The 12,229-nt window shown below is 47.3% G+C and overlaps 1 protein-coding gene across 3 annotated transcripts in view; it reads left to right on the forward strand.

Moving 5' to 3' along the window:
• The first annotated feature begins 331 nt into the window (after positions 1-331).
• Positions 332-12,229, forward strand: part of ARID1B (AT-rich interaction domain 1B) — a 333,749-nt gene continuing 321,851 nt past the window's right edge. The window contains exons 1-3 of one of the 3 annotated variants that reach the window (XM_075706645.1): positions 527-741; positions 790-1,061; positions 1,113-1,918. In XM_075706645.1, the coding sequence (XP_075562760.1) occupies positions 527-741; positions 790-1,061; positions 1,113-1,918 (1,293 nt within the window). Of the gene's footprint in view, positions 1,062-1,104; positions 1,919-12,229 lie in introns of all 3 variants that reach the window. The other 2 variants (XM_075706646.1, XM_075706644.1) reach the window with 2 other exon arrangements.

The following is a 12,229-nucleotide window of genomic DNA, read 5'->3' on the forward strand; positions in this document are numbered from 1 at the left end:
GGGGTCGATTTTTTTTTTCCTTTTTCAATTATTTTTTTTTTTTTTTAGTAGTTACTATTATCAGTACTAATTTCTCCGAACTCGCAATGTTGCGATGATCATGGCCGCGCAAGTCGCAGCGGCTCCGGCGGGTGCGAACAACAGCAAGGGCAAAGCCCCGAGCCTGCCGGGCGGCCTGGGCCCGGAGCGGGGCCCGGGGGGGGCCGGGGCCGCCGCCGCCGCGGGGGCTCCCGGGCCGGGCCCCGCGCTGGGGGTCGGAGAGGGGAGCCCGGCCGGCGGCGGCAGCAGCAGCAGCGTGAATAATGTAGATCACCATCTCCTCCACCGCCACAGCGAGCCGCTGAACATGGCCAATAACGCGGCTCCCGCCGCTGCCGCCGGTAACAACAACAACAACAACGCCAGCGGCGGCGGCGGCTCCTCCTCGGAGCCGGCTCTGAAGGAAGGTGGAAGCTCCTCGGCGTTATCTTCATCTTCTTCGTCTTCTTCCTCCTCCTCCTCCTCCTCCTCCAACCCGGGCTCGGCCATGGAGACGGGGCTGCTCCCCAACCACAAGCTGAAGAGCGTCGGAGGCGATCACCCCGCCGCGCCGCCCCACCACCACCATGCCCACCACCCGCATCACCATGCCCACCACCACCATGCCCACCACCCGCACCACCACCACCATGCACTACAGCAGCAGCTAAATCAATTCCCGCCGCCGCCGCCGCAGCAGCCGCCGCCTCAGCACCATCCCGTGCAGAATAACAACAGCAGCCTCGGCGGCGGCGGCGGCGGCGGCGGCAGCGGCAGCAACAACAACGGCGGTGGCGGTGGCGGCGCTGCTCAGCCCAGTGCAGACATGGAGCAGCAGCAACATGGAGGAAAAGACAGTGTTTTGGGCGCTCAGGCCGAGCCCCCCCAGCAGCCGCAGCAAATGCTGAATAAAGGCGCCGACGAGGAGGAGATGCCCGGCAAGATGGGCGAGCCCATCGGCGGCCGCTACGATCACCCCGGCTTGGGACCCCTGGGCGGACAGCAGCAGCCCCAGCAGCCGCCCCCGAGCGCTGGGAGCGGCGGCGGCGGCCTCGGCGGCGGCGGCGGCGGCGGCGGCGGCGGGAGCGGGGGAGGCGGCGGCGGCCCCTCCGCGGTGGGTGTCTCGGAGTTCAATAGCTATTATGGCAACGCTGCCCCTGCCCCTGCCAGCAGCGCTACGGCGAGCCGCGCCGGGCCTTGCTTTGATCAACATGGCGGACAACAAAGCCCCGGGATGGGGATAATGCACCCCACGGCGGCCCCCAACAGCATGGACCCCCTGCAAAACTCCCACGAAGGTTACCCCAACAGCCAGTACAACCACTACCCGGCCTACGGCCGCGGCCCCGGCGGCGGCGGCGGCGGCGCGGGCGGCGGCGGCGCGGGAGCCGTGGCGGCGGCGGCGGCGGCGGCGGCCGCCGGGGCAGGCGGCGGCGGCTACGGGGGCTCCGCGGCGGGCTACGGGGTGCTGAGCTCCCCGCGGCAGCCGGGCGGCGGCATGATGATGGGCCCCGGCGGCGGGGCCGGCCTCGGCAAGGCTGCTGCCGGCGCGGCGGCGGCGGCGGCCGGCGGCTTCGCGCGGTTCTCCGGCCAGAACCAGCACCCGTCCGGGGCCACCCCTACCTTGAACCAGCTGCTCACGTCCCCCAGCCCCATGATGCGGAGCTACGGCAGCAGCTACCCCGACTACAGCAGCCCCAGCGCCCCGCCGCCGCCGCAGCCCCAGCCCCAGGCAGCGGCGGCCGCCCCGGGAAGCCAGCAGGCAGCGGCGGGCATGGGCATGGGCAAGGACATGGGCGCCCAGTACGGAGCGGCCAGCCCGGCCTGGGCAGCGGCACAACAAAGGAATCACCCGGCGATGAGCCCCGGCAGCACCGGGCAGGCCATCGGCAGGACCCAGGTAACCCCCCGCGCTCGGTTCCTGACGGCCCCGGGCCACTCGTGTCGGGGGCTTAGTTTCTGTAGAATTCACTTTTTGCCTCCCTCCCCACCCCCTCTTTTTTCCCTCTTTTTTTCTTTTTTTTTTTCCTCCCCCTTTTTTCCCCCCTCCGGGCCAGTTCTGCTCCTCGCTGCCTCCGTAGCAGGGGTGAGCGGCGCACAATGCGCGGCCCCGCTGGGGCTGGAGGCGTCGGAGTGCGGCTTTCGCTGCCGAAATTCGGTTCTCCTCCAACCCAATTAATATTTTATTTTTTTCTTCCCCCCCCCCACCCCCCCCTCCACTTCGAAGCAGCGACGGAGAGGCGCAGGGCCCGGAGGACAAGCAGCTTGGGACGGGGGCGGGGGGGTGGATTTGGTAACCGGAGTGTCGGACCCGGGGGGCTCCCGGGGGATAACGTCCATTATCTTCCACGGGGCCTTTTTTTATTTTTTATTTTCCCCCCCCCCCTTCTCCCCCACCCCTTCTTATCCTGGTTTTTTTTTTTCTTTCTTTCTTTTTTTTTTTTTTCCCCCCAGCAGAACGAGTCGCGCCGTTGCACGCTCTCAGCGAATTAGTTTGTCGCCGAGGGAGGTGCCGCGGCGAGGCCCGCGGGAGGCGGCCGGGCCCCTTTCTCTGTGGGCAGAGCGCGCGTGTCTGCGCGCCGGCTGCGTGCGCGCGTTGTGTGCCCGCGCCGTCGTCCCGGCGCGGCGCGGGCCGGGGCGCGTGGGTCCGCTGACCCCCAGGGGCCTGGCCCGCCGGCAGAAGCGCGTGTGGGTGCGCGCGCGCGCGCGCCCGCATAGCCTGCCGTTTCTCTTCCTAAACACACGCGGAAATCCGAGCGGGGGGGCGGAAAAAAAAAAAAAAAAAAAAAAAGGAAAGAAAAGAAGAAAAAAAAAAAAAAAAAGAACGACAAGTCCTCGGCGTCGGTAAAGGGGCGCGGGCACCGGGCGGGCCGCCGCTCCCGCCCGCACCCCCCTGCCCCAAGCCCGGTAACTCCGCCGATCGATCGATCAAGTCGATCGATAGATGGATAGATAGGCGCGATGATCGCGGGGCGGCGGGCCGTGGCGCAGCGCCTTGCCGGGGCGGGCGCGGCGGTGCGGTGCGGTGCGGGGAGCCGGGAGGCCGGGCCCCGCTGAGCGGCCGGGCCCGAGGAGCGGCCGGGTCTCCTCCGCCAGGTTCGGAATTTGAATTGTGGAGGTAAACTGGCTGCAACCGTCTCCAGACAGCTGCCTCCGAGTTGACATCTAATCTGCCATCTGATTGGCTCCCCGCTCGCCATTGGGCACCTCGCGCCGCTGATGTAAATAGAAGCGCTGAGCGGCGCAGGCACAGGAACCCCCGCCGCAAATAACGCCGCCAGTCGCGCCGCCGGCCGCGGGGGCGCGGGCGGGGAGAGGCGCACGGGCACGGCCCCTCCGCACCGCCACCGCCACCGGCCCCGGCCCCGCCGGCCGCCGCGCAAAGCCAGGGGCACCCCCCCCTTCCCCCCCCCCTCCCCCGCCCCGCTTCACTTGTGTTCCACGGCGGGGTTTTGCTGGGCATCGATTTTTTTTTTTTTTTTTAATTTATTTACTTATTTTTTTAAACATTTTTAATTTTACGCTAATTGGAGGCGGTAGGGGACTGTCTTGTAGTAGCAGTGTTTGGACGAGGATTCGGGATTTCAAGTTGCGCTCGCGCCTCAAAACCATTTTGTAACGTTGCGGCTTACGGATATTACGCAAAGGATTAGATTTTTTTTTTTTTTTTTTTGTTAAAAAAAAAAAAAAATCCAAATACTAATTTCATTACATTTCTCTTAGCTTGGTACCTAACCTATGCATGCCTCTGAAAAAAAAAAGCCTGTTCGCGTGTAGCTGCTGTAGGTGCAAGAACGCCGCGTGTCGTACAAAGACGGGAAGAAGGAGCCTGTCAGAGGTTGCATTCGTTTCATCTCTGCAACGACTCCAGATATTTGGGGGGAAAATGTGCTGTTGCTTTTGAATTGCGGTTAGAATCCTTCAAGAAGCATCGGGAGTTGTTGATCTCATTATTTTTCTACACGAGTGTGAGATTAGGCTTGAATTCTCAGTAGGAAAGTGAATTGTGTTAAATGGAGTAGCGCATTAGAATTTTATGGGTTTCTTTTCCCTTCAACAAGATCTTTCTATTAAGAACTGTTAAATCTTTTAATAGCTTTTAACAACGAGGACTGGCAGGAACAAATGCAGGTGTATGCTTTTGGGGTCCTCAAACAGCTGGAACTTTCCATAAAGTAATGAACAGAACCGGGAGAAAACAGCGCTTGATACTGCGAACGGTGTATTAATCCTGAAAAAATAATAGTAGAAGCCCTTGGATGGCCTGGCTGTGTGTCTGTTTGTCTACTTCCAGCAGACCATTCCTGTCACGTTTTTAGTGGTTTTTTTTTTCCCATTTCCTTTCTATTTCTTCCAGGGAAATAAGATTTTTTTTTTTTTTTTATTTTGTGAATGTTAATTTTTACCTTTTTTAATTTGCACTGATAAAAGGGTCACTGGAAGCCATAAGGTAATGAGGTCTTGTGTGCATAACCTTTCATAATTAATTTAAAAATATTTGCATTGTCTGCTTGCTTTTAAACACAGGTAGTTCAGAATTCGTGGCTTTTTAAAAGCTAGGAAAATCATCGTCAGAGAGACATAGTACATGCTACTTCAGAGTGCTATTTTTTCGTGGCAGAAATTGTTTAAATTATTTTATTTTTATTGGAGGAGTGAGAGTAAATTCATTATGTCCTCAGTATGACCCTTAGAAATACTTCCTTATATTTATGGGCTTACGTCCTTTCTCACAGATTTTTTTTTTTTTTTTGGTACCGTAGGAATTGGCATGCAGCTTACAAAGAATGGTGTGGCAAGGGCACAATTTCTTGGAATTTTTTTTTATTATTTTTTTTCTCAAAATAAATGTGATAGAGGCAAGTCATCAGTGTTCTTTATATTACGATTTTCCCATCTAATCACTAAGTGATCAAGATAAGAAATTTTCTTAGATTTTAAGTTAATATTTTAAATAGGTTGTGTCAAATAGAAATAAAAACAATGTACAAAAATAATTCTGTTCTGTAAGCTAATGGTATTTATTTTTTAAGTCCCACGTGTCAATCTCCTGGTGTGTCACATCATTAGGTAGAGAAATTGCTTGCTTTTTGAAAGAGGAAAAATGGAATATTCAGTCCAGCATTTGAACAGAAAGCTTCTCTTTATTTTTTTTAATAATCTTCTGTGTGTATACTCTACACGTGTGTATACACACATTAGGATATACTCACTTGTCATGTGTCTTTGCAAAGCAGATGATGATTGGTCCCTACGCCTGTAAGAAACTATTGTGCTGTGAACAGAGAAAAAGGACGGTCAGTAGGCTACAACATCTGAGATACTTGTTCAGGAAATTCTTGCCTCAGCATGGGTAATTTTTGTAATATGCAGAACTGTGGCGTCCCACTCTGAACTGACTTCTGTGTTTGTCCAGCCTATTAAATTATTTAAGACAATTTTGCTTCCATTTCATTTAATCGCCTTACCCAATCGTGAGACGAGATGTAAGCTTGAAAAAGAGGCCTCTTGTTTCTGAAGAAACACTCGTTTTCAAAGCGGATGGATACTGCTCATGCAGATACATGCATTTGATTGTGGAGGAGTTGTGTGATGCCAGTACAGTACCTTGTCATTCGGTTATTTTGATTATTGGTTAATTCCTTGGCAGCGTACAGATATTTAGAGTCCTGAGGCTCCTTTTATTCTTCACTTCTGATTTGCACTGCAGTAGCTTAACACATTAGCTGGCCTCCGTGTGTGTGTTTTATATACATCTTTCTCCTTTGTGCACGTGTGTAAGATTTACATACACCTACACACAAAGAGAGAGCCTGGGCCTTCTCAGGAGTACCTGTATAGCATAAGGTACATAGCAAGTGTTAGGAAAAAATCTGTCGAGCTGCTCCGAGTTTGTGTGTGTTTTGCAGCGGAGAAGCTCGGAATATGCTTGATTCTGCAGCTCTTTTTATGCCAAGTAGATTGCCTGTGTTGGGAGTTCTGGCTAAGCTAGGGCTGCAGAATTATGTCCTGTGCCTGAAGGCCATTAAACAGCTGTTAGCGTGGTGAATAGATTCTTGATGTCTCAGTGGGAGAATAAAATATATTTTTCCCTGTGCATTTTCGAATAAACAGTTTAGTATTCACATAGCTTCTATTTAGAAGTAGCAAATAGCAATATTCTCAGTTAGTAGCATCTATATATATATTACGACCGTATATTTGACACTTTGTGGTTTGGTGTTCAGTTACTGGTTTCTGTAGTGGTGCTTATGTCTACACGTTGAACAGCAGGACCCTGTGTACGAGATACAATAAAGAGAGATGCAAACCTGTCTGCTGTATTACTGCCTCCATCGTGTAAGGATTCTACAGCTAAGCAGTTGGTTACTGTCTTTTTGGCATTCTGATTCAAATCTGGGGGGATGAAAACTAAGGCATTTAATCCGTTGCTAAATTTTCTGGTTAAATACGTAACATAAAATTTTTGAAATTACTAGACACGGTCTGTTAGGTGATGCTGTTTCATTCTGAAATAGTATCTTAGTTAAAACTAGATGAAATCCGTGCAATGAAAACAAGTTTCAATAGCTGCTAATAGGTCTTTCTTTTGCACCTCAAATATTTTATCATAGGCATTTTGAAATTCTCAATGTGAGAATGGCAGTCGTTTATTTATCCTTACGTCCTTAAGATTGTACCTGTGTCCTAACTAGTTACATTTCAGTACTTTTTCGAAACGTGCCATTTATCGGGAGGCTTTGAAGATTCTCTGTGGATATGTAAAGTAGTGTTGCCACACTCCCTGTGCATGCATGCTCAAGGCTGCAGAATTTCAGTAGCATGTGTTTGTGGCAGGCTAACTTGCTAGAATATGTTTTAGAATTGTGATTATTAAGGTACTTGGGAAAAAAACTTTTTCTTTCAATTTTGGGGCTATTTACATAGTGCTAAATACATGTTTTGGTAGGATTGAATGAGGACTTTAATTAAACTTAAATTAAAAGTATACCTTAGTGGTTTTCAAATTTGTTTGGAAAACTAGTAATAGAAAAGTGGTACTAAGCAGTGTTGGTTTTGTATTGCTTGGTGCCGAGAGAAACAAATAAATGCAATACATGAAAATCTTGTGGAGCCAATTGTATTGGAGTAAAATTCATTTTAAAGAAGCCTGACCTGTTAATAAATTTAAATACTATTTTTTAGTAAACCTGAAAGGTTTCTGTACATCTGATGCATGTTTTTGCCATTCACTTCGTAAGGTTGCCTTTTGAATTTTTCTGTTACCTAGTTGTACCTATTCACGCTCAATTTTACACACAATTGCTGATGTGCTGGCACAGTGCTGCAGTGTTTGCGTTGCAGGTCAGGTGGAGGATTTCTGTTGTTGCACTTCCAGTTCTGAGAGTGTGGCATCCAGTGATCCACCAGGAACATGGCAGCTCCAAAAGGGCCAAACCCATCCAGGGTGGTGTTCCCATGCAGTCGAGGAATCCTCAGGGGTGAATGTATCCCAAGATACCTGTGTAGTTTGTGAACAATGCATTTGGGGGACAGTAGATGGCTAATTTGTACGGGAGTACTTTTAACTAACTTTATTTTCTCAGTAACAACGTTCCAAGCGCGTTTGATCTTTACGCTGTCTTTCTAGTGTGCCTTGCACTGGAGTAAGAGCCGATTCTTCCTGTTGTACAGGGTGGGGAAACTGAGGCACATGACACACACCTTCCTTCAGGCAGGCGCACCTTGGCACAACTGAAAACAGAGGACTCTTCGAAATAAAAAGGGTCTTGGTGCCCTAAACTTCAGCTTTTGAATAAATCCAGTCTTACTGTGAACACATTCTGTTCTGGAAGAGTTTAAGCTTTACAGGCATCTATTCAGACAACCGAGAAGACAAATGACTGAGCGAAACGAGGGATTTGTCTGCTGTGTCAATATAGTCACCTTAAACTAAAGGCACCGTCATCTAAAATTCAAGTATTCCTTGCACTGTTTTATCATGATTATGTACTCAATGTCATCTATATAAAGTCACTAGATTTCTCATAGAAATTAAATTCGGAGGAAAATTGAGTTGAACAAGTGCCCAGGAGCTTAGCTGGTGTTGCAGAACTTGCCTTCTGATGAATATGATGTACAGAGCACAAGTATGTGCTGGGGGGTGCAGGGGTGCACGCACAGGCTTCCTTACCACCAAGTCCGGTGGTTTTATCTGGCAGATAAATTGTCTTCATTTTTAAAGTGAACAAATTTGATGCAGAAATCACAATTATCATGTCTTGTTTAAAGATTGCTTTTCATTTGGGAATTGTTCTTACTGCAAATGTAAAGTACCTTTTAGCAAACCTTGTATTCCCTATATAGGTAGCTTACTTCATCTGAAGGCACCTGCAACTATTTAGAAAATTGTGTAACCTAAGATCATTATCCTGATGCTATTATGAAAATGTTCCATTTATGCTTATTAAAACCAATATGAAATCTGTGTAAAAATTTTCAGGGGGTATGATTTGAAAGGGTGTTGCTTTGTCCTGCGTTATATTCCACATACAGTGGAAATGTTATTTTCCTTATAAACTACCAAACCAAGTCACGAGACTGTTGAATTTCTGAATGGGTAGTGGCCAATTTGTGGATATAAAACAGAGTTTGATGGTTCTGCAGCGTGTGTAAGGAATTACTTTCAGTACAGAGCTATCAGCGTTTGATCTGCTTGCATATTACTTATTGCATTTGAGTCATGGTGGGTTTAGTAACTGTGTCAGAAGGACTGAGCATGTGTAGAAGTATGCAATCTATTTATTAGTTTCCTTTCTCCAATTTCAGGAACTCTTAGTTAGTTAATCTTTTGCACCGAACTTGCCCCATTGCCAAATGGTGTTCTGCATTTAAGAATTCGTTGCTGTACCCTGTCTTCCCCCCTGCTCTGTAGCCTTCTCGGACTTGAAAAGATACTGAATTTATGTTCGTGGTCTGACAATTGTTTATGAAGACATCCAAGTGATAGGGCCTCTGATACTTCCATCTGTAGGGCTCTGGCACTGATTTCCCCCTGCCACCCCCATCAGTCTCTTTGTGACCATTGGGGGGCTGGGGAAGGAATTTTCTGCTAATCTTTTTACTACTCACCACCACCCCCCCCCCCCCTTTTTTTTTTTTAAAGAAATTAGGTATATGTGGGATTTTGTTACTTCTTTTCTTTAGCATGTTTGCTAAAAAATAATAAGAAAATGGGGAAACAATGTGTAAGCCCTCCCCTCCTTTTCTTTAAGGGGTAGTGTTAGTTCTGTTACTAATAGGGTCTTGTAAGCTTCTACTCTAAACTGTTACGCTAAGGATTTTTTTTTTTCCTTGAGAGCTTTGTTTGGAATTTATTTTAGGTATCTACTTACTCAGGGGAAAAAAAAAAAGATCTCCTGTAGCAGGGCTTTCTGTTGGATGTTAGTAATTTTTTACCTGTGCTAGTTACAAAATGGTTTTGATTCTGCCGAGTTACCGAATCAATTTATTTGCCCTTTAAAGACCATGTGGCCAGGTTCACTGTGAAGTTCTGTTGTTGTAGCTACATAGTTAGGTTCAGGGAATTAATTGCATCCTTGACTAATAGCTGTTGTGGCAAACCCCTTTGTATTTAGCTTACCGTTGGGGTGGTAGTGTATCTGCACTGGCAAAATAACAGCCTTTGTAAGTAGCCTCTCCTGAGGGGTTTGCAGGTATGGCTGTTACGATAGAGGGAATTTGCTGAGTTTTTCACATAGTAGACGGTTCCACAACGTGTTTTGGTCACCTTTTAAAAGCATGGTCTGTGTTAGGCAGGGAAGAGCGGGCTGTCTTGCTGTAGCACAATCCTTTGTACAGCTGGCTTTCACCAAAGGACCTGAAGTTTGAGCACGGTTGTTTTTTGTTTGTTTGAGTAAAGAAAGAAAATTGGTTCAGAAAATCCCAAAAGGAGAGATCCTGTTTTAAAACATAATTGTAGTCATGTGTGCCATTCCCAGTGTGGACATGGCTTAATTCACAGATTGATTGAAGTGGAATAGTCCCTTCTTTACACAAGCAGTGAATTCAGCCATGGTAAGTAAATTATGTGACTTCAGGAAAATGGTATTAGTGGAGGATTGGTGCAGGAATTCTGGATTGCTGACTGCATGATCTAAAGGTAGCTGGTTTCTCTGTTGGATACCTCAGTCTCCCTATGTTGAAATAAGGATAGTATTTGCCTTATTGATTATTTGAGTTTGATGTGCAGTTTTAATTATAGTGTCGTGCAGAATAAATAGACAGCCTAAATACTTGTTATGTGTGAAGGTATGCAGTCTGCACTGTACCTTCCTCTTGCTATTTGTTTGGATGGGATCTGAGACTAGGTGTTCCCAGCATTGATCATGTTATTTGGTTAGCTTGTCAGACTTACTTGTTTGTAAGCAAGATACTGAAACATCAGCTCTGAAAATTCCTTTTGAAAGCACAAGGACAGGATTTGTAGTTCTTAAATTTTATTCTTTTAAAGTTAAAAATAAAGATAAGGAGGTTTGTTTTGACAGCATCAAAGGAATATGCTGGTTTATTTGCAGCCTTTGATTTGGGTGGAATGTACGGAGTTCTGTATTTTTTTGTGTAGCAATTTATGTTGTGAATATTTTGGATATTCTCTGTTTATATGAAATGGTAGTATTGATGTCTTACTTTCAGTCATGATTTATGGAAAATAATTGTGCTTCTGTGATTTTTTTTTTTTTTTAATTCAGCGTTTCTTAGTTGCTTGAAGTTCCCAAGTCAAGAAGAAAAGAGCGTGTTCTTTAGAGCTCTTGATGTTTTAAGATATTTACAGATGGTCATAGATAGAGGCTATTTAAAGAAACATTTCTGGAAAAATACAGGTAGGTACGTTTGAAGCTGTTTTAGTTGTGTACCAGCAATAGGAAAATGATTTTACTTGGCAGTTTTACTTATATTTGGAAGTCTTTCCTTCCTGTAAACAGAAAGGTGGATTTCTGCGAGGCAGGTAACTTCATGGTGCCCTGTATGCAGGAGTAATGAAAAGTGTTAGGAAGATATAGATAGCGGTTAGCTGGCTATATTCTCTTTCCCGTAATTTGTTTAAGCTGAAGTTTTGCTTGATTGAGGAATTTCCAGCCTGCAGAAACGCTGACTGGCGATTGAGGTTTCCCGGGGGAGGAGAGGAGAGGAGAGCGGGCTGGGTTCTGGGGCCGATTACAAACGTGGTATTTGTAGTGTCTGTAAAAGTTTCACACATGAAGCAAACTAGTTAGCTTGCATAGCGTCACATGATCAAAATATTTTTCCCCTCGCCGCTGCCAGAAGCTATCTATTGCTTTTCAACAATCTCGCTTGTCGGGCAGCAGGCCAGGGTGCGCGAGGCGGCCCCTTACGTGAGCTGCTCCATTCTTCACCTCCCCGGCTGCAGTGCCCTGACCTTCACATATGGAGATTAGCCATGTGCTCCCTCAATTGAAACGCCTGCCTCGGCAAGAAAGGCTGGGGGGTTTTTTTGGGGGTTTTTTTGTTTTGGTTTTGGGTTTGTTTTTTTCCCCCCTTTTTTCCTTTTTATTCCTCGGGGAATTTGACAGCCGTTCATCCCTGACCTGGGCAGAGGTAACGCAAGGAAACGGGATTTAAATGGCGTGTGTGCAGGCAGCTGTGCTGCCTCACCTGCCGGAGGGAGACGGAACGGGGGTCCCGGAGGTGAGCTGCTGCGGGAGGCGCGGGTGGAAGGGGAGAAGTTTGGGGAACGCTTTCTTTATGTCGAACGATAGTTCTTGACTGCGTCTCACTTAGCTGCCTTTCGAAGAAAGTTTTCTCCCGTGCGACCTTCTGCCTTCACATCTACAAAACAACATCATGAGGAGCATTCCTAGCGGTTTTCTTCAAGTGACGCTTTTTTACATTTGAAATTGTCTTTTTGCTAATGAAGAGATATCGTATATGTTATATTTTGGTTTACAATATATTTTTTTCCCTTTCAAATCCTGAAGCTAACATGCATCACTTGTGATAGTCCTCCCAACCTGGTACAGAAGTGTTTTTCCAGCTAACAAACTGTAGGAGCTACTACTTCAGTGACATTTTGGGGATTTTAACTTTGTAAAATACTCTTTTTGTTGTTGTTGAACATGTGGTATGCAAATACAGGGGAAAATAGTGCTACAAAGTATTTTGTTGTGGTTCTTTTTAAGTATTAAAAACACATTTTGCTTTTCTAATAAAC

The sequence above is a fragment of the Pelecanus crispus genome, chromosome 3, assembly GCF_030463565.1.
Source record: "Pelecanus crispus isolate bPelCri1 chromosome 3, bPelCri1.pri, whole genome shotgun sequence".
Lineage (NCBI taxonomy): Eukaryota > Metazoa > Chordata > Aves > Pelecaniformes > Pelecanidae > Pelecanus > Pelecanus crispus.